At 42.6% G+C, this 20,732-nt stretch overlaps 1 protein-coding gene across 1 annotated transcript in view; it reads right to left on the bottom strand.

Moving 5' to 3' along the window:
* The window catches only part of LOC141105857 (alpha-2-macroglobulin-like protein 1), a 295,295-nt gene that overhangs the window by 207,022 nt on the left and 67,541 nt on the right, over nt 1-20,732 (bottom strand). Inside the window, exon 11 of the mRNA XM_073596002.1 lies at nt 15,878-16,042. Within this exon, the coding sequence (XP_073452103.1) occupies nt 15,878-16,042 (165 nt within the window). The remainder of the gene's footprint in view (nt 1-15,877; nt 16,043-20,732) is intronic.

Raw genomic sequence — 20,732 nt, 5'->3', positions numbered from 1 at the left:
AATGTCCTGTCGTGATTGTATTTGTGGTTTATTGTTTGTTATACATGAGAGGGGGGGGGACTGGTGAAAGTCAGAGAAGGAGGCTACCCGAAGGATCTGTTGGGTCACAAGCCGTTGCTCCCTACTACCCCTGACGTGCTTGTACTGAGATTAAACGTACATTACCCGGTGACAGGGGGGTTTGGGCAGCCCCTCGAAGTGATAGAACAGAGAGCCAGGGAGGAGGGTTATCAAACCATTAGTTGTCCTCATTCCCCCTTCAAACCGTCAGCCGAGACTGCGGCAGACGAACAAAAAAACAAAAAACAAAAAAAAAACAGTTAGAGACCTTGGTTACGTCTTAGGAGGCCCTGAGAGAGGAGGGGGAGATGGGTCAGAACAACTCTAAACCGGAGAAAGGAATTTGTTGATAAGAACGCTGAGAAAAATATTAACTCCTTGGTTGTATGTATTCCCCTCTCAAGCCGTTAGCCGAGAAACAGAAAGTGATATTGCAAAGAAGATGTTGAAATAGTTAACAAAGTTGAAAGAAGTGGCGAAAGTTATGTTGCTGAAGAGACAGGGAGAAAAATCCTGTGTGATAAAGAAAATTGGATAAAGGAAGTTAAGAAAGATGGCGATTGTATTATGTATGTGTATCACAGAGCTGATGATATGTTGGAACTTGAAACAAAGGAGGGGAGGGACAGCACTGCCCTCCGTCTAACAACCACTCCTTTCTCACCACCCAAGCACAACCCACTGTGACAACTCAGCCCGGCGGCCATCTTAGTGCACCCATGCCTTCACTTTCTACCCAGTCCAGTGCACTTCCTGCCGGCGGTTATCTTGGTACACCCAGTAAGCTTAAACAGCCTGTACTTAGCCCTCCCTGTTTTAAACCAAGATGGTTCATACCACACACCTGTCTTCCCCAATACGGGAGCATCACATTCCCAAGCCGGATATGTTAATGATGAAGAAGCATCTGAGTGGGAAGCCCGACAGCAGGCAGCAAGGCCACCCACTGATTTAACCCCCAATCCGGCTCCAGACTCTCAGTTCCGAGAGGATCTCAAACACATGCTGGCAACCGTAAAGAACAGTGCCCCTTGCCAGCCTTTGCCCCAACAACAGTCTCGGTTACCAGAAGGGGCACCAGTGATGTATGTCGCTTTTACTCTATCACAAGCAGCGGCCTTAGTGACAAGTCTGCCTGACCCAGAGAAGCAGCCAATTCCCTTCTACCACAGGATAGTGCAGATACAAGAAACTTACTCAGCTGCCTGGAGAGACTTGATCAGCCTATGCCAAATCAAAGCAGGATATGTCTTTTGGCCAGTCATGCAGATGGCCTTCAGTGATGCCTGCCTGACAAATGCCACTTCCTACACCTCAGGCGTGGAGTTCTGTGCACAACTCCACGACTGGGCAAAGGAGAAGTTGACGGATCAGAAGACCACAATCCAAGATATTACCCAAGATAAAGGGGAGTCTGTGAAGAAGTATCATGCTAGACTCATAAAGGCACACACACACATGTTATCAACTGCTTTTGTTTCAGGGCTCAGAGAGGATATCAGAAAAGGCCTGATGGTGGCCCGCCCTGAATACCATTCAATGAAAATGTCCGATTTATTGTTGGTGGCCAGAGGTATAGAAAATCAAAAAGGTAAAAAACCAACGCCCCTCATGGTAACCCATGACGAAGATCCCACCTACACTCGTCCACCACCACTGCCCAATACCAGGGAAAGGATCACCTGTTACAACTGTGGGAAACGGGGCCACATAAAGAAAGAATGCAGAGCCCCAAGATGTCCCAGACGAGGCAGGGAACCCTATGCAGGGCAACGGGGACATGAACCACCACGCCCCAACTCTCACTAGGAAATGGGCAAACCCGTGTCACCCCTTATGGCAGTGTCCTCAAGTGGAACTGGGGGACCCTTAGCAAAAGTCACGTTACCCATACAAGGAAAACCTACCACCTTTCTACGGATACAGCCAGAAGCGTGTTGAGGGCTGTGGACCTGCCTGATAATTCTTTCCTTTCCACTATTGATGTTTCCTGCGTAGGAATGGATGGGGTGCCCCGCTCCAGTCCACTTCCTGATTTGCTTGCCAGATTTGTGGTGTCCTCTACATGTCCCTTGAATCTACTAGGAGCTGATGTGTTGTCCAGACTACAGGCCTCAATCAGGACACGCCTGAAGGGGGGGTGAAGTTACATACTCCCCTATCTTTAGAAGACTCATCTGCTTTGTGTTCTCAGCCTCTCCTGATGACACTTAATGAAGAAAAAACTTCAAGTTCAATACTGCAGGAAGTACTTGACAGAATCCCTGCGTGCCTATGGTCCACAGGACCGGAAGACAACGGTCACTTAAAGGTGCCACCAGTTTCAGTCAAGCTAAAAGAGGGCGCTTCATTGCCCCGGAAACCACAATAACCCCAAAAAGAGAACCAGGTACCTACTGTGGATGCCTTTGACTGCAAAATACCTCACAGAGGTGGACCTTACAAACGTTTTCTTCAGTGTCCACCCTCACCCCTCCTGCTGGTACCTTTTTGCATTCATCCACGGAAAGAAACGGCAACATACCTAAACAGTTGTGCCGCAAGGAGCACAGAACTTTCCAAGCCAGTTTGCAAAAGCTATGGCTATCATCCTTGACACATAGCAAGAGGAACACCCGGAAGTGATTCTCTTCCAACATGTTGATGACCTTCTCCTTTGTGCAGCGGACTTACCCCCTGTTGAAGTCACCTCAGAAAGCCTGTTGTGCTATCTTGCCAACCAGGGCTGCAGAGCCTCAAAGCCCAAATTGCAGTGGTGCTCAACACCTGTCATTTTCCTTGGACTAATTTCCTAGTGCAGAGCATGGATTCCAGAAGCCTTCCTACTGATGCTCTGCAATCAGACCCTTCCAGATGTCTCCTGAAGAAATATCTAAAGTTTGAAACCCTTGAGTGCGCCACCCCCGGCGCTAGGGCTCCCAGCCTACGACAAAACGCTCAGGCTCTTTGTATTCGAACGTCTGGGACATGCTGCAGGTGTACTCACCCAATCACACGGCATCAGCCTACGCCCCATAGGATATTATTCCTGTCGGCTGGATGCGGTAGCAAGAGGAGGCCTATTGTGTCTGCGAGCTGGATTTGCTACACAAGCCTTGCTTGACAAAACTTTGAACTTGGTCCTCGGACACTGCCTCGTTCTGCTTGTTCCCCATGACGTTGTTGCCATATTCAACCAAGATCCAGCCGAAACACTTGTCCACTACCAGACACTTGAGACTCCTGTGTTCCCTCCTACTGGACAGCATTACTCTATTAAGTTGTCAAACACTGAACCCTACCACCCTTCTTCCACTTCTCGAGGGGGGAAAGGAGGAGGAGGAGTAGAGTCTTGACTTGTCACCCCCGCACAGGACACGCGGTCACCACTGAAAACACTGTTCTACAAGTTGAAGCCTTACCACCGGTGATGTCTACACAGGAGGCAGAGCTGTATACTTACTACAGCATGTAAATGGGCAGAGGGAAAAAGAGCCAACATTCATATGGACTCAAGATATGCTTTCAGCATTGCCCATGATAATGGTGTTATCTAGGACAGAGGATTCCTGATGGCTGCAGGAACACCTGTGAAAACTTGATTGATGCCTTACTTCTCACAACCCAAGTGACTATTATGAGTAAAAGCACACGACAAACTGAACTCAAAGGAAGCTTAAGGCAATCATCTAGTCAATTCAGCTGCCAAACAGACAGCTGGTGGTCCACGGGAAGTGGACAGCAGGGTGGTAGAAGAAGACCACCCCGTGCTTACCTTACAGACTTTCCCAGTGGACAGAGTTTATCTAAAAGAACTACAGGAAACAACAAGTGCGGATAAGAAGGAAAGCTGGAAATGGAGAGGAGCAACTCTCAGAAATGGACTATTCGAGTGCAACAAGAAGCCTTGTCTACCCAGGAGTATGTACCCAACCGTGGTGCAATGGGCACATGGAGCTGCCCACTTGACAAAGACTTTTATGAACTCTCTTATCAACAAGTGTTGCACCAAGAGTTACTCCACTGACCGACAGCTTCTGCAGATCATACATTATCTGCACCAAATGTAACCCAGGCTGCACAGAAGAAGCACAGAAGAAGCACCTGGCAAAACCCCTATACCCCATTCCAGAGGATGCAAATTGATCATTCTCAAGTGCCAAGAAGTGGCAGATTCGAATACGCCCTAGTGGAAGTGGTCATGACTGCCAGGACCACAGCTAAGAAATTACTGAGTGAGATAGTATGTAGATTTGGGGTCCCAGAGGTAATATTGAGAGATCAGGGACCAGCCCTAACAACAACCCTTACAAAAGAGATTTGGGCAGCACTGGGGGTTCAGTTGGCACTACACATCCCATACCACCCTCAAAGTAGCGGGAAGGTAGAAAGGATGAATGGGACACTAAAAACAGGATGTTAAAGATGGCCCAAGAGACTAACTAACTTGAGTTGGCCAGACAGTTAGCCCATTGCCCTGTTCAGTGTCAGACACACCCCCAGGGGAATCATGCCCTATCCCCTTATGAAATTCTGTTTGGTTCAGCTCCCAGACTTGGTTGTTACTTTCCACAACAGTTACAGTCTGATGTGTTGACTAATTATGTAACCACATTATCAAGAGAATTAACCTGAATGCATGTCCAGGTGTTTTCTTCCATTCCAGATCCTGAATTAGATACAGGAACACACCAACTACTGTCTGGAGATCCTTGAGCCAAGTTATGATGGTCCATTCCAAGTTTTGCTGACCACAGCCACCTCAGTCAAGTTGGCCAGGAAGAACACCTGAATGCACGCTTATCACTGCAGGAGAGCGTGTTTTCGGGTGCTGCATATCCTTTTTCTGTTTGATCTAGGGGGGAGGGGCCAGGAGGTGGCCATCACAAAAATGATAACATAATTACGTTTTGGTGTAACTCTTCAGGTACACATGTGACCACCTTTACCTTAGATTACTGTGACATAGTACCTTGTCCGTTTGACCCTTCATGGTGATGCCATTGGTACAGTGAGATCCCTGACGGTAAGGACATATATGTTTGCCACACAGACAGTTACTGGGGACAGAGTTGTGGTTTCTGTGGGGGCCAGTGGGTTGGAACCCAGGGCCAGACTGGGCGACCACAGAGTGCATTAGACAAAAAAGATGAAAATAGAAAGCCCCCATATCCTAACCAAAGATACCCCTGATACATACACTGACCCAGCACACAGTCAGAGGAGGAAGCGAGCAGCTCTCTCCGGAAGCTTTGATCCTCATGTATACATACATGTCATAGGGGTTACAAGGGGGGTCCCTGATGAGTTTAAAGCCAGGGATCTGGTAAAAGCTGGTTTTGAGTCTTTGATCCCCATAACAACTGTCAGCAAGAATGTAGATTGGATTAACTACATGTCATGGTTATGCAATAGAGTTTGTCGATCAGCATACCTGTCTCCATGTGTTCATCTCTAGAGACCAGCTGACCCTCACCAGACTGCTTTTGTAACCTCTCCTCTAAGCATGGCCCCACCCCAGGCCCTATCAGGGAACCCTATATTAACCTGTGCAATGCAAGCCAGCAGTGCTGATCAACCATTGTGTGTTAGCCTCTGTGTGTACTTGCTGTGTTTCCTACATCTGATTCCGGTTACCGACCTTGGCTTGTACCTTACTTTCCTTGTTGTTCCAGTCTGCTGCCTCCTTCCTCTTCTCCTGTAGTGTGAGCGTGAGCTGTGAGACCCCGGGGGCCGCGACCTGGAGCCAGACTGCAGCGCAGTCCATCCTCACCACTAGAGGCTCTGGTGAACACCTGCTGGCTCTTAGACTCCGCGCCCTGGGGAATCTATGCTCTAGCTCCCAGTGGGATCTGTGTCAGTGATCCAGTAGACCTGCTTCCTGAACCTCCCAGGGTACAATCCGCAGCAGTCAGCCATAGGGTCCACTACCTTGCGGTGCACTCCTGATCCCAACGGTGTGCATCTGTCACCCAGCCTCTAGGTGACCTGACACTACACATATTATAACCAACAGAGATTTGTAAATTACACTAAAGATGCCCTCCAGGGAATTGCTAAGCAGTTATCCCCCACTTCCTACATGACATTCCAGGACCTGATGGCCTTAGACATGGTGCTAGTTGGGAAAGGAGGTGTTTTGTAAAATCATAGGAAAAAACAGGAACTTGCTGCACATACATTCCTGATAATATTGGCCCAAATGGTAAGGTTACTTTAGCTATAAAGAAATTAGAAGATCTGTCATTGGAGTTGAAGAACTCAGGTATCACAGACCCATGGGACCAATACTTTAGCTGGATGAGTGGGTGGCAGAAGGTGCTCGCCCAGATACGGGTAACGGTATTAATAATCCTGGATCTTTTAGCCCTGATTATATGCTGTATTCTACCTTTTGTAAAAAGTTAATGAGCAGGGCTGTAGACAATAGCACACCTACATTTCTCCACCAAGAAGAAGAGGACCTCCTTATGATGGAAGATGACAAACCCTTCACTCCCCTACAGTCACTCCCTGTCCATAATCTCACAATCCTATAGGGTTATAGGGATAGATAGCGCCTGACTGCACCTCTCCAGCTGTATCGAGGAGGGAAGTGAACAGTTGCTGCCCAATTCTATATACAGCCTAAAAGAGTTGCTGAGGAGAAGGGCCAGGCCAAAAAGTAGGACCTTTAGTATTAGGGACAGAAAAGAGAAAATAGTCATTTTAGGGGGGATTGTGAAGGAATGTGATGTAAATAATAATAATAGTAATCTGAAAATGTCTATTTTCTTATGTGTATACATATTTTTCTCCTTACTCATTATATAAGTATACAGATTTGCTCTGTTCCTATATTTTCTCAAGATGGCGGGTACCCCCTACCTCCCACACATCAAAAGAACGCGGAACTGAAGATAAGACCAAAGAGAACCAAACCTCGTTATGAAAATTATCCATCTTCTTTTCTATCTTAACCAATGAGATGTACCTATTAGACTAACATAGCAATGACGTATTTGTGTGTATAAAACATTAACACCGCCTTGAATAAATCAGAAGTGTAATGAGTTAGCAATTCTGAGCGTGTCTCAGAGTGTTTACTTTTATATGCATGCATATCCACACTTTTCAAATTAGAGACAGCAGCAGATAACCTTGAGCTCGATTGAAGCTCTTAAATCATTACCACAACACATTAAGCTAAAAAACCTTCTGTGTGTAGCCACCTCCCCAGCACCCCTTGGCTTGGGTGACAACCTGTAACAAGCTGCTGGCTGAGGGGCACTCAAAGGAGGGTGAGGCCAGAAGCAGCAAAGAGGGACCCGAGAAGAGGAGGATCTGGGCTGCTCTGTGCAAAACCAACTGCACAGAGGTGGTAAGTATGACATGTTTGTTATTAAAAAAAGCGAGCTTTTACAATCACTTTAACCGGGTTCCTGACCGGCTCACACAGATATACTGCAGCAGAATGGCTCTCCTGGGCTAAATCCCATATATATGGCTTTGCTCAGGAGAGCTACCAGAGGGCGAGCGAGCGCCGCCAGAGGCATGTGCGCATGGCCGCTGCACAGTGGGGGACCCAATTTTTTGTGCGCCCGCCGGCCAAGCAAGAACGCGTGCACGAGAGCCAGCACAGGGATTTGTGTGTGTAAACACACAAATCTCTGTACTGTCAGAGGAGAGAAGACAGATCGTGTGTTCCTACAAAGTAGGGACAGCGATCTGTCATCTCTCCTAGTTAGTCCCATCCCTACACAGTTAGAACACAGTGAGGGAACACACAGTTAACCCCTTGATCGCCCCCTAGTGTTAACCCCTTCCCTGCCAGTGACATTTATACAGTAATCAGTGCATATTTATAGCACTGATTGCTCTATAAATGTCAATGGTCCCAAAAATGTGTCAAAAGTCTCCGATCGGTCCGTCGCAATACCGCTAAAAATGGATAAAACCAATCAATATGAGCTTATTGCGATTTTTTTACTAAAAATATGTAGAATACATATTGGCCTAAACTGATGAAAAAATTTGTTTTAAAAAAATTGGGTGATATTTATTATAGCAAAAAGTAAAAAATATAGTTTTTTTTTCAAAATTGGCAGTTTTTTCATTCATAGTGCAAAAAATAAAAAAAACAGAGGTGATCAAATACCACTAAAAGAAAGCTCTATTTGTTGGAAAAAAAGGACGCAAATTTTGTTTGGGTACAGCATTGCATGACCAAGCAATTGTCAGTTAAAGGGACGCAGTGCCAAATTGTTAAATGTGTTCTGGTCAGGAGGGGGGTAAAATCCTCTGGGGCTTAAGTGGTTAAGACCTCATCTGGCATATGCAGTTCAGTTTTGGGCTCCGGATTGGATACCAAACATACGAAAACAGGAATATGTGTGATGAATTTCAAATTCATAAAATAAATCATAAAAAAAATTCACATGTGAACTTAATCAAATATAATGCTTCATATCTAATAATCAATCCAGATATAAAATTAACATACAGAGCTATAGAGGAATATAAAATGAAAACTGAGAAATTAAAAAAGATAATTGATAACACAGCATTAGAGCAGACAACTAAGAAAAAGTATCTGCAAGTTTTAGGTGACTATAAGAATGGAGAGATTTGTAAATGGCAAAGCACTGAGCTGATGGATATGGATTCTGGTGATGAATAATAAAACTATATTGGCATTTGCTTTAGAGGATACTCCTAGGGTTCCTGCTAATGGAAAACCATTACTGAATACGACTGGTCAGAGACATGTTAGACCTTTCTCTCCTAGGTGGAGGAATTGTAATGATGTGGGACATTTCCCTCACAGGAAGGATTCTAAAAATGTCACCGCATATAACAGATTTGAGCCTTTGAAGTATCTCAGAAATTATCCAATAAGGTAAAGATTAATAGGCAATCACCCACATATGGAATTAATTATCCTGGGAATCAGTAGGATATACTGAAGAAAGAAATGAATGATACACAGTAGGGATCCTGCCTGTGTTAAAAGTGGAGTTCCACCCACTTTTACAACTCTTTAGCATCCCTCACTAAACTGTGCACTGTAAACGAATTGGATTTTTAAAATTTTTTTTCTCAGCACCTACTGTATATCTGCTGTATTCATTTTTCACTTCCTCCTCCCTGGCCGTGGCCCATGGCATGATTTCCTGTTTGCAATGCCTTCTGGGAAGGGGCGGCAACTTCCTCTGACACTGCCGTTGCTATGGAAACCTGACCTGAAACCTATTACACTGCTTGTTCTGCAATGAGCATGTGTGAGATCTGCAAGGAAGAGATCCAGGAAGAAATACAGTCTGGCTTCAGATGCCCACACTTAAGATGGCCACGGCCTGCTGTAATTTTATAAAATAACAAACTACTGCTATAAACAAAACAGACCTTAGTTTACAGACTAACTTTACTAGAATACATTAAGCTTGTGTATTATAGGGGTATTTTTATTTAAAAAGTATAATTTCGTCCTGAACATCACTTTAAGTAGTTTATTTATTCAGTGTCCTTTGCCTTCACCATGACTCTGGCTTTCCTTTGAAGACAGTCTTTGGAATGAATTGCATTAGGGCAAAGCATTCCGGTGATGTCAGCATGCTGGCTTGCACAGGCGATGGTGGCTTTTTCTTTGATGCTGTGATTATATACCTTTTTTGTAGGTATTTTAGCCTACAATATGTGGATTCTCCTTTATATGAGACCATTTTGAGTTTATATACTTACCTGTGAGCAATTCAAGAGCCATATACAGTACCTATCTGTGAGCAGTTCAAACTATAGGTTATTTGCTTCTGATGTTTATGAGAGTTGCTTCTAGTGTGTGTGTGGTTGGTCATAAGTAGCACAAGCAGAGAACCATCTATCTATTCATCCATGGGCAGCATAAAGCTATAGAAGACCAAGCCTTTGCTGGCACTTTTTGTTTACAGGTTTAAATCAGTGTTTTTTTGCTAGAAAATTACTTATAACCCAAAACATTACACTTTTTATTAGCAGAGACCCTAGGGAATAAAATGGCGATTGTTGAAACTTTTTATGTCACACAACATTTGCGCAGCGGTTTTTTAGTTGCAATTTTTTTTGAAAAAATAAACTTTAACCGAATCCCGAACGGCTCACGCATATTTACTGTGGCACAATGGCACCGCTGCACGAAACCCCATATGGGTAGGGGGCCCTTTTAAGAGCCGCCAGGGGACACGCACGCGTGCCTGCTGCACGGCGGGGGACCTTATGCATGTGGCCGGCGGGTGCGATTGCGTGCATGACAGCCAACACAAAGATTTGTGTATTTACGTGTGCCGGTTAAATATATACCCCAATATTTTTGTAAGTATATGTCAGGGGAGAATTGACATATTGTTTGTTCCTACGAAGTAAAAAAATTAAAATAATTAAAATGCCAAAAAAATGCCATAAATCTTTCCCATAGTTTGTAGATGATATAACTTTTGCGCAAACCAATCAATATATGCTTATTGCAAATTTTTTTATCAAAAATATCTAGAAGAATATATATTGGCCTAAACTGATGAAAAAAAAATTTTTTTAAAAACATTTTTGGGGATAAATAAAAACCGCAGAGGTGATCAAATACCAGCAAAAGAAAGCTCTATTTGTGGGGAAAAAGGACACAAATGTCGTTTGGGTACAATATTGCATAACCGCCCAATTGTCAGTTAAAGCGACGCAGTGCCAAATTGTAAAAAGTGCTCTGGTCAGGAAGGGGGTAAAATCTTCTGGGGCTGAAGTGGTTAATGAATAAAAAACAAAAAAAAAAAACAAAAAAAAACACACAATACATACCCCAATATTTTTGTAAAAGATGATGTTATGCCGAGTAAATAGATACCCAACATGCCACACTTTAAAAATTGCGCACGCTCGTGGAATGGTGAAAAACTATGGTACTTTAACCACTTGACCAGGCCATTTTTTGCGATTCGGCACTGTGTCGCTTTAACTGACAATTGCGTGGTCGTGCGATGCTGTACCCAAGCAAAATTTGTGTCCTTTTTTCCCCACAAATAGAGCTTTCATTTTGTGGTATTTGATCATCTCTGCGTTTTTTGGGTTTTTTTGCGCTAAAAAAAAAAAAAAAAGAAGAGTGACAATTTTGAAAAAAACATTTCTTTTACTTTTTGCTATAATAAATATCACTTTTTTTTTTTTAAAGCTAATTTTTTCTCAGTTTAGACCGATATGTATTCTTCTACATATTTTTGGTAATAAAAATCGCAATAAGCATATATTGATTGGTTTGTGCAAAAGTTATAGCGTCTACAAAATAGGGGATTTACGGCATTTTTATTATTATTTTTTTTGTACTAGTAATGGCGGTGATATGCGATTTTTATCGGGACTACAACATTATGGCGGACACATCTGACACTTTTGACACATTTTTGGGACCATTGGCATTTTTACAGCGATGAGTGCTATAAAAATGCATTGATTACAGTAAAAATGTCACTGGCAGGGAAGGGTTTAACACTAGGGGGCGATCAAGGGGTTAACTGTGTTCCCTGTGTGTGTTTCTAACTGTGGGGGGGATGGAGCTGACCTATAGGAAATGACAGATCATGGTTCCTAGCTATAAGGAACTTACAATCTGCCTCTCCTCACAGAACAGGGATTTGTGAGTTTACACACACATGCACACACCTCCCTGTTCTGCCTCTCGTGCCCAACCGCTGGCCACCAGCATCGGCACCCCTGTAATCCCGCTCAAAAGAGCTGACGTACAGCTACGAAGGTTCACGTTATCGTGCCGACCTGCGCAGTATAATGACGGCGGCTGGTCAACAAGTGGATAACCACTTCAATACAAGGCACTTTCCCCCCCTCCTGTCCAGACCAAATTTTCAGCTTTCAGTGCTGTTGCATTTTAAATGACAATTGCGCGCTGTACCCTAACAAAATTGTTATCATTTTGTTCCCATTAATAGAGCTTTCTTTTGGTGGTATGTGAGCCCCACTGGGTTTTTAATTTTTTGCTAAACAAATAAAAAGTGACTGAAAACTTATAAGTTTTTCTTTCTTCGTTATAAAATTTTCTAAATAAGTACGTTTTCTCCTTCACCGATGGGCACTGATGGACACTAATGAAGTGGCACTGATGAGGCACTAATATGCAGCACTAAAAGGGGGCACTGATGAGGAGGCACTGGCAGGCATTACTGATAGGCACTGATTGGCATCTATAATGGGCACTGATTGGGACCTCTAATGGGCGCTGATTGGCATCCCTGGTGGTCATGGGTGGGCATCCCTGGTGGGTCTGCACTGATAATCAGCGCAGACCCCTCTGTCAGGAGAGCAGCCTATCAGCTCTCCTCTATTCGCATCTGTCAGTGCGAGTGGAGGAAAATCCGATAAACGGCTCTTTCTGATTGGCTCTTCCTGATTGGACACAGCTAATCACATGGTAAAGAGCCTACTTCAGAGGCTCTTTACCAAGATCGGTGATGCTGTGTGTCAGACTGACACACCACACCAACGATCGCCGCGATGTGTGCGTTTGTGGCTTATCCTGCTGGATGTCATATGATGTCCAGTCAGGATAGCCTAACCACTTTCCGGGTGCCATTCTGCCATATGGCAGGCGGGAAGTGCTTAAAATCTCCATAGGGGAAACGTTAAAATTTTTTACAGGTTCTCCATTTAGAGTTACAGAGGTGGTCTAGTGCTAGAATTATTGTTCTCACTCTAATATTCATGGTGCGAACACTGTTTACATATGTGTGCACGACCTACGTATGTGTTCACTTCTGCGCACAAGCATTGAGAGATGGGGCGCTTTAATTTATTATTTTTTTTAATGCACTATTCCCAATGCACACATTCCTGTAGAATTGGCTATGCATATAAGTGGGTGCTGAAGCGACTATCAGCTGGAACCATGACTAATCAGAGCAAGAGAATGTCACCAGCACACCAAGGACCTCCAGTGCGAGTCCAAAGCTTTATTCAGCGATCACATCGCCATAGCTCCCAACTGTCCCTGATTTTGAGGGACTGTCCCTGATTTGGAATATCATCCCTCTGTCCCTCTTCCCTCCTCATTTGTCCCTCATTTTTGTCTGATCTTTATAGTTGTATATAAAATGCACTATTTATCTTTCTAAAAGTGTTTCCCAGTGTTAAACCTTTCATTCCATTTTTACATTTCTCATTTGAAAATTCCAGAAGCCAATATAACAGGATAGTAGTGGTAAAAAAGCACATATGGATTTAACCAATAGTTTTTTTTGTACAATTTTCCTTTAAGTGGCAGGCGGTGTGTCCTATGTCTACATACTTTTGATAATAGGTGTCCCTCATTCCCATCCCTGAAAGTTGGGAGGTATGCATCCCTACAGCTGATTGTAATGCTTTGGAGCCACTCAGGACACTTTTTATCAGGTATGTGACCACATACTTCATCACATGCCTGAGAAAGGGGTCCTGCATGGCTCCAAAGCGTTGCAATCTGCTGTAGTGATGTGATCGCTGAATAAAGCTTTGGACGCGCACTGGAGATCCTTGGTGTGCTGATGACATTCTCTTGCTTTAAATTTCAATTTCCTTATTTCATTTTGTTGTCCCTTTATCCTTTTTTTTTTTTTATCACTTTTATTCCTACTACAAGGAATGTAAACATCCCTTGTAATAGAAATAAGGAGACGGGTCCTCCTTACAGAGAGAGCTGGGGTCAAAAAAAGACCCCAAATCTCTCCTTTACCTTTAAAAGCAAAACATAAAAAAAATAATAAAAATAATAATAATTTGATCTTTTACTTAAAAAAAAGTTTACTTCCACCCTGGACCGGAAGTGTCGCTCCGGTCCTCCAAGGCCATAGAAGCGATCAAAGACAATCTGGTCTTTGTTCGCCTCTGTGACCAGCTGGTCGCACCCTGGGTACCTTTCTCAGGCATGCCGGTAAGAATGGCAAGCCCACGAAACACCGCCTCTTCTGAAAATTAGCAAATTGAAAAATCCATCCGCCCGCTGAAAAAAAGTAACGGGGTTATAGCTGATAGCTTCAGCCTTAACCCAGTAAACCACTTTCAAACTACAATGTATATATACGTATTGCAGTCGGCAAGTTGTTAGACCCCCTATGCTTTGAGGTCTAATGTTCCGGTAAGCCAAATGGTGTGGTGGTGGCCAAGAGCACTGAATTGCAGAAGGTGGTACAAATGATGCACTTCACAGTGGAATTTTAATTTTATAGTTTTTTATTTTCACATCAGAGCTTTAAGTGCATTAATGCACTTAAAGTGGGTTTTTCACCTTAATGCTCCCACTGCTGTCAATCAAATCCTGTGACACAGAGGGCAGGGCTGAGTTCCGATGTCTGTCTCAATTGACACAGCAGCAGGACTCGGGTGTGAACCTGCACTGGTGCCTCCATGGAAAGCGGCTTTCCGTGGAGGCACCCGATTAAGAGGAGGGGCCTGGAGCGTCGGTGGGGGACTCCAGAAGAAAAGTATCAGGGCTACTCTATGCAAAACGATTGCACAGAGTAGGTAAATATAGGTATGTTTGTTATTTTTTTTTTTTAAATCAAAGGTTTACAAACACTTTAATTACTTATAAATTTATAACAGCGCAACACCATGTTTATGTTTAGTGTGGATATTGGGTATTCAGATATCATTGAGTGCTGCTGTTACCTTCACATGTTCATTTCTAATTGTTTATTTTACACTAAGGGGGTTATTTACGAAAGGCAAATCCACTTTGCACTACAAGTGCACTTGGAAGTGCAGTCACTTTAAATCTGAGGGGTAGATCTGAAATGAGGGGAAGCTCTGCTGATTTTTATCATCCAGTCATGTGCAAGCTAAAATGCTGTTTTTTATTTTCCTTGCATGTCCTCTTCGGATCTACAGAGACTGCACTTTCAAGTGCACTTGCAGTGCAAAGTGGATTTACCTTTCGTAAGTAAACCCCTTAAGTGTTTACTACTTAAGAATAAAGGGATACCGACATGGGACAATATGTGACTCAAGAAAGACGGCACAGATGTAAGCTTGTAAACTTCTGCCCTAAGAGATTGAACTCAATGGAATGTTCTTCCCAAATGAATTGGCAACATACAACGTGAAGTAGGAAACTGTTTTTTTAGGGGTAGCTCACAAAAGATACACGAGTGAGGAAAGAGAGGAGGCAGGAGGACCAATAGGTCTAAAGAGAAGAAGAGTCCAGGGGAAATAGGGTTTTTAAAAAAAAAAAAAAAAGCATGGTTACACATGAAAGCCACCTGCCAGCAAGGGAAAGTGGATCCTGTTGAGTGCATTATACCTCTTTATATCAGATATATGATCCGTCGAGGGCACTCCCACCATAGGATGACGTTTATACACAAAGTCTGACGTTTAATATAGATCATGTTTCAATAATTAGTGGTTTATTTGATTTATATCTGTATCGATTATTAGATATGAAGCATTATATTTGATTAAGATCACATGTGATATATTTTATGATTTGTGAAGTATTTTATGAACTTGGAATTGATTGCATTTATTCATATTTTTCACTTGTTTGGTATCAGAGCGCATGACATTTTTATATATTTGTACATATTTATGTTATTTATGACGGAAGGTCATTAATTGATGCAAGGTAATTAATTGTGGCACTGCAATCATACTTGTATAAACTTAATAGAATTTCTTCTTTGACCAGTAAATCTCGGTTTACTTTAAATGCCCAGTCACGAGCAGTGGAAAAAAAATAGGACTTTCCCTTTGAACACGACTAGACAATTAAAGTGAACACTGGATGGGTGAACATTCTACTTGTTTAGTAAATTTGACAATGCATTAGAGCTGAAATGTCTGTTCATCTTACCATAATAGATACCATGTCCTCCCATGACGAGGTGTCCAAGTTGAAGGTTGCTATACCCCATTCATCTGTCACTGCGGTCATGTTCAGGTCTTCCTCTTCAAAGCCCACTACTAAGTAGACAGTTTCATTCACCTTGGGGGATTCTGTTCTGTCTCTGAGCATTAGCTATGGAAAAATGTGAACACGTAACTTTATCCCATTCTGATCAACCAAAATAAAACAGAAGATAAAAGCTCCTGGGAAGTTTACTATTATTAATTAAGAGGAATTAAAATCCACAGCCAAAATAAATCTCTTAACTGCAGACCCATGTCTTACTCGTGGCTCAAGTTAAAGAGGAAAGTAAACTTCATCTGCTGACATTTACCTATAATAAGGCTTACCTATAGGTAGTGTAAATATCTTCTAAATATGTACAGTTTAGGAGATATTTACATTACATGCAGCCAGTGACATCACTGGCGTATGCGCTCTGAACGCTCTGAAGGAACGGCCATGGGTGCTGTGCCTTCTGAGCCCTGTGCCGTGAACGGCAGCTCCTGCGTGCAAGCACGGGAGTGACTTCATCGCGGCTCCGGCCAATCACAGAGCCAGAGTCTGCAATCCCAGAAGCAAGATGGGTGAAAATGGAAGCGGCTGCAGCACTGACATCTCGGCGCTGGAACAGTTCTGTTTTAAGGTATGTTTCACATAATGTACTAGTATGCGATACATACTAGTACATCATGACTTTACCTTGCAGGAAGAAAAAAAAGGCTTTGGGAATCTGACCAAACAACCAGGGCCCATGTCACATGGGAGTTTGGGACACCTGGCGTATAATGCAAGAGGGTGTCTTCTCTCACCCAACAGGAAGGTGATTCTGGGCCTTTAACCACCACCAGCTCCTGGGCATACCAGTTTTGCACAAACACTTCACAGTTACTCTACTCCACTAACTACTAAATTAATTTACTGTTTGTGCACAATTAACTCACAACTTCCCAAGATACTTTTGCCAGCTGAGAAGAGAAACAAGGTACTTCTTTAAATGTATATAAAGCGATCAGCGCAATTTCTCAACATAAAAAACAAGTATATATATATATATATATATATATACACACATCCAAAACGTTTATCCAAAATTGAGTGAATAAATAAATAGTCCTTCTAAACTGAATCCGACAGAAACAAGTGATGGTGAAACTTCAAACAAACTTTAAACAATCAAAGATTTATTGAAAGACAATTGGAAGCTTACATTTAGAAAGATTAAAAAGTGCATTGAATAAAATCAACAGCATTATAGACGCCTCTCATGTTACTTCCGGTTTGCTCCTTACTTCGTGGCCATTTTATGGAGGTGAGAGATCTGTGAGCACTGAGCAGTTGTGTGAAGTTTCACCATCAATTGTTTTTGGTGGATTCAGTTTTGAAGGACTATTTATTTATTAACTCTATTTTGGACTTCTTAGTTAAATTACTTTGCACTTTACCAGTGGTGACATTTATGAGTTTGTCACTTTTCAATATTGAATTGTTATATATATATATATATATATATATATATATATATTTTTTTTTTTTATACTCGCTTGCTTTTTACAGAAATTGCGCTGATCACTTTATATACATTTATTGCTGTTTGTTATTGTGAACATCCTAGATTTAGCAGCAGGTTTTATTTATCACATGTGGTAGTTTTCATTTATTTGTTATTTACTTAGTAGCGTGGAGGACCACATCTCATATTATTTCTATCAAGGTACTTTTTTGCTTTTAACTTTACTTAAAGTGATTGTAAAGACTTTTTTTTTTTTTTTTTTTAAATAACAAACATGTCATACTTACCACCACTGTGCAGCTCATTTTGCACAGAGTGGCCCCGATCCTCGACTTCTGGGGTCCCTCGGCGGCTCTTTCTCACTTCAGATAACCCCCCAGGTGAAGCGCTCTCCCGGGGAGTTACCCTGTGGGCACGCTCCCGAGTCCAGCATATGTGTCCATAGACACGAATACCGGACTCGGCCCCCCCCCCGGTGCCCGTGTCAATCTATTCAATCAAGAGCCGGGACCCAATGCAGAGAGGGACAGTGCGTCTGCAGTGTGGGAATTACATGGCTCAGGTAAGTAAAACGGGGGGGCTGGGGGGCCGGTGACTGCCAGAAGTTTTCTCACCTTAATGCATAGGATGTATTAAGGTGAAAAAACATGAGGGTTTACAACCCCTTTAATAAATGAAGACACATGCATAGTCCATACATTGGTAGGGATGGTGGAGTGTAGGGCATGTCAGACTCGCAAGCTACCAGTTATATGTTATATTACCTCCACTCTCGGCCCCACTGTTTAACAATCGCTCAATGATACTTAGCCCACATTTCAATACAATACTATTTCTACTACATACATATTAAAAATTACTTCTAAACATATCCATATATGAGTGCTACAGCTGCTGGGAGTGTGCGTAAATCTTACAAGCTGATCGTCGGCTATCAGATGGAAGTGCAGTTGCTGGATCGCTTCCACACAACTCCATTACTGCACACCCCTACTTGCCATCCCTCCTGCCATGTTTTTCGGGCTCCGTTTGCCCATCGGTGGACCTGGGAGCCAGCATGTTACCAAAGGTGAATTTAGACTTTAAGACCTTTTTGCTGCATAGGGGGAGATTTGCTAAAATTGGAGCCCACAGAATCCAGTGCAGCTGCTCATAGTAACCAATAAGCTTCTAAATTCAGCTTGTTCAATGAAGCATTGACAAGAACATCTAGAAGCTGATTTATCACTAGGCACAGCTGCACCAGATTTTGTGTGTGCTTTTTAGTAAATCTCCCCCATAGTGTCTATTTAATCAATCTATTAATCTTATTTCCCTGGTTTTATTGGAACCTCTCCAGCGTCCCTACACAATATCAATCCCACAAAATTTAATTTGCTCCAGATCTCTATTATTCCTAAAGCCATTTTTTTTACATTACTTCACCCCTAGTCTATATGTGGCGTTTCCTTGTTCTACGTTCCAAGTTTTGAAGTCCACATGGACACTCTAATAAGTGTTTTTTTAATTTTGAACTCTGCTTTCAAGTACAATTGAGTGCTGTCTGATACTTTTTTTTTTTATTAGCACTAACAATCAAATTTTTAGTACAAGCTTTGGGGGTGTGTCCCCTTCCTTAATAATCTGTTTGATTTGAAATTAGTAATTTTCTCTGTATATTTCCGTTCACCAATTTACAAGCCCTGCACATTTTATAGGGATACATTCCAGTAAAGTTTAACAATATGTTCCCTTTTTTACAACACTGTCTCTCTGTATTATAGGCCAATGTTTCTTAAAAATATTTTCAGTATACTTTTAGACGCCTTTCACACTGAGGTGCTGGCCGCGTTAACAGTAAAGCGCGGCTAGTTTTAGCGGCACTTTACCGTCCTTTTAACGGCTCTTTTTGGCCGCTAGCAGGGCGCTTTTAACCCCGGCTAGCATCCGAAAAAGGCTTAAAAGCGCCCGCAAAGCGCCGCTGCCAAAGCGCTTTGCAGGTGCTTCGGCAGCATTACCCATTGATTTCAATGCCAGGGGCGGTTTAAGAGCAGTGTATACAGCGCTCCCGCACCACCCCAAAGATGCTGCCTGCAGGACTTTTTTCACATCCTGCAAGCGCACCGTCCCAGTGTGAAAGCACTTGGGCTTTTACACTGGGGCTGCAGAAGAGGCAGTTTACAGGCACTTTCAGGCACTATTTTTAGCGCAAAAATGCCTGTAAAATGCCTCAGTGTGAAAGTAGCCATATTGGGTATTGAAATCAGGAAAAAAACGCAGACTTTATCTCTTTATGTTTGTCATTTACATTCTTCTCTCAGCTCTTGCTAGATTTTTAAAAAATATTTTATTTATATTATATCTTTTATCTACAAATGTTTTTATAATATCAGCAGACACGGGTCAGCATGGGCACTGTGACCATTCTGTAGCTACTCTGCCCCTTATGCAACAAACTGCAATGTACCGTGTGTTCTGATATCTATCCGAACCAACATTACATTTTTCAGCAATTTGAGCTACAATAACTCTTTTATGGATCAGACCACACAGGTCAGTCTTTGCTCCCCACATGCATCAATGAGCTGTGTTGCCAGTTTGCTGGTTTTCCTTCCTTCCTTCGACATTTTGGTAAGTCCTGACCACGACCAACTGGGAACATCCCACAAGAGCTGCAGTTTTGGAGTTGCTCTAACCCAGTCATCTGGCCATTACAACTTGACCATTGTCAAAGTGGCTCATATCCTTACACTTCCCCATTTGTTCTGCTTTGAGCAAATCAACTTAGGGACAACTTGTTCACTTACTGCCTAATGTATCCCACGTACTTTCAGATGCCATTGTCACCAGATAATCAATGTTATTCATAATACCTATCAGTGGTTAAAATGTTATGGGCGATTGGTGTATAATGCAATGCACTGTATTAAAAAAAAAAGGCAGACTTTTTGCATGTCTTCTGAGGAAGTCTGCCCTCTTATGTCATGTGACACTGCTATGTAACCAAACTCTCATGCTCAACACAGTGTGTTGAAGAGCCTGCAGTGGGTTCACACACGTGTCAATACTATTGCAATAAACTCATTGCATTGACAACAGTCAGATTCGCCCTAAAATTGTATATGGAAATGAGACATATGAACAGGTATTCAGCACAGACAGTACACATTTCTGATATAAATTAATATGTGTACACATATGTAGTATATGACATTTTTTAATTTAATTTAAATTTGGTTCCCAAGAATATCCAATATGATAGGATTTTTTTTATGGTAAAAGCCTTTTCTTGTCCACACAGAGACATGGGATTTCTTTGACATTGGGTTT

Source organism: Aquarana catesbeiana, linkage group LG08, assembly GCF_042186555.1.
Source record: "Aquarana catesbeiana isolate 2022-GZ linkage group LG08, ASM4218655v1, whole genome shotgun sequence".
In the NCBI taxonomy this organism is placed as follows: Eukaryota; Metazoa; Chordata; class Amphibia; order Anura; family Ranidae; genus Aquarana; species Aquarana catesbeiana.
The sequence above is the reverse complement of the archived record's forward strand: the minus strand, read 5'-3'. Positions and strand labels throughout refer to the sequence as shown.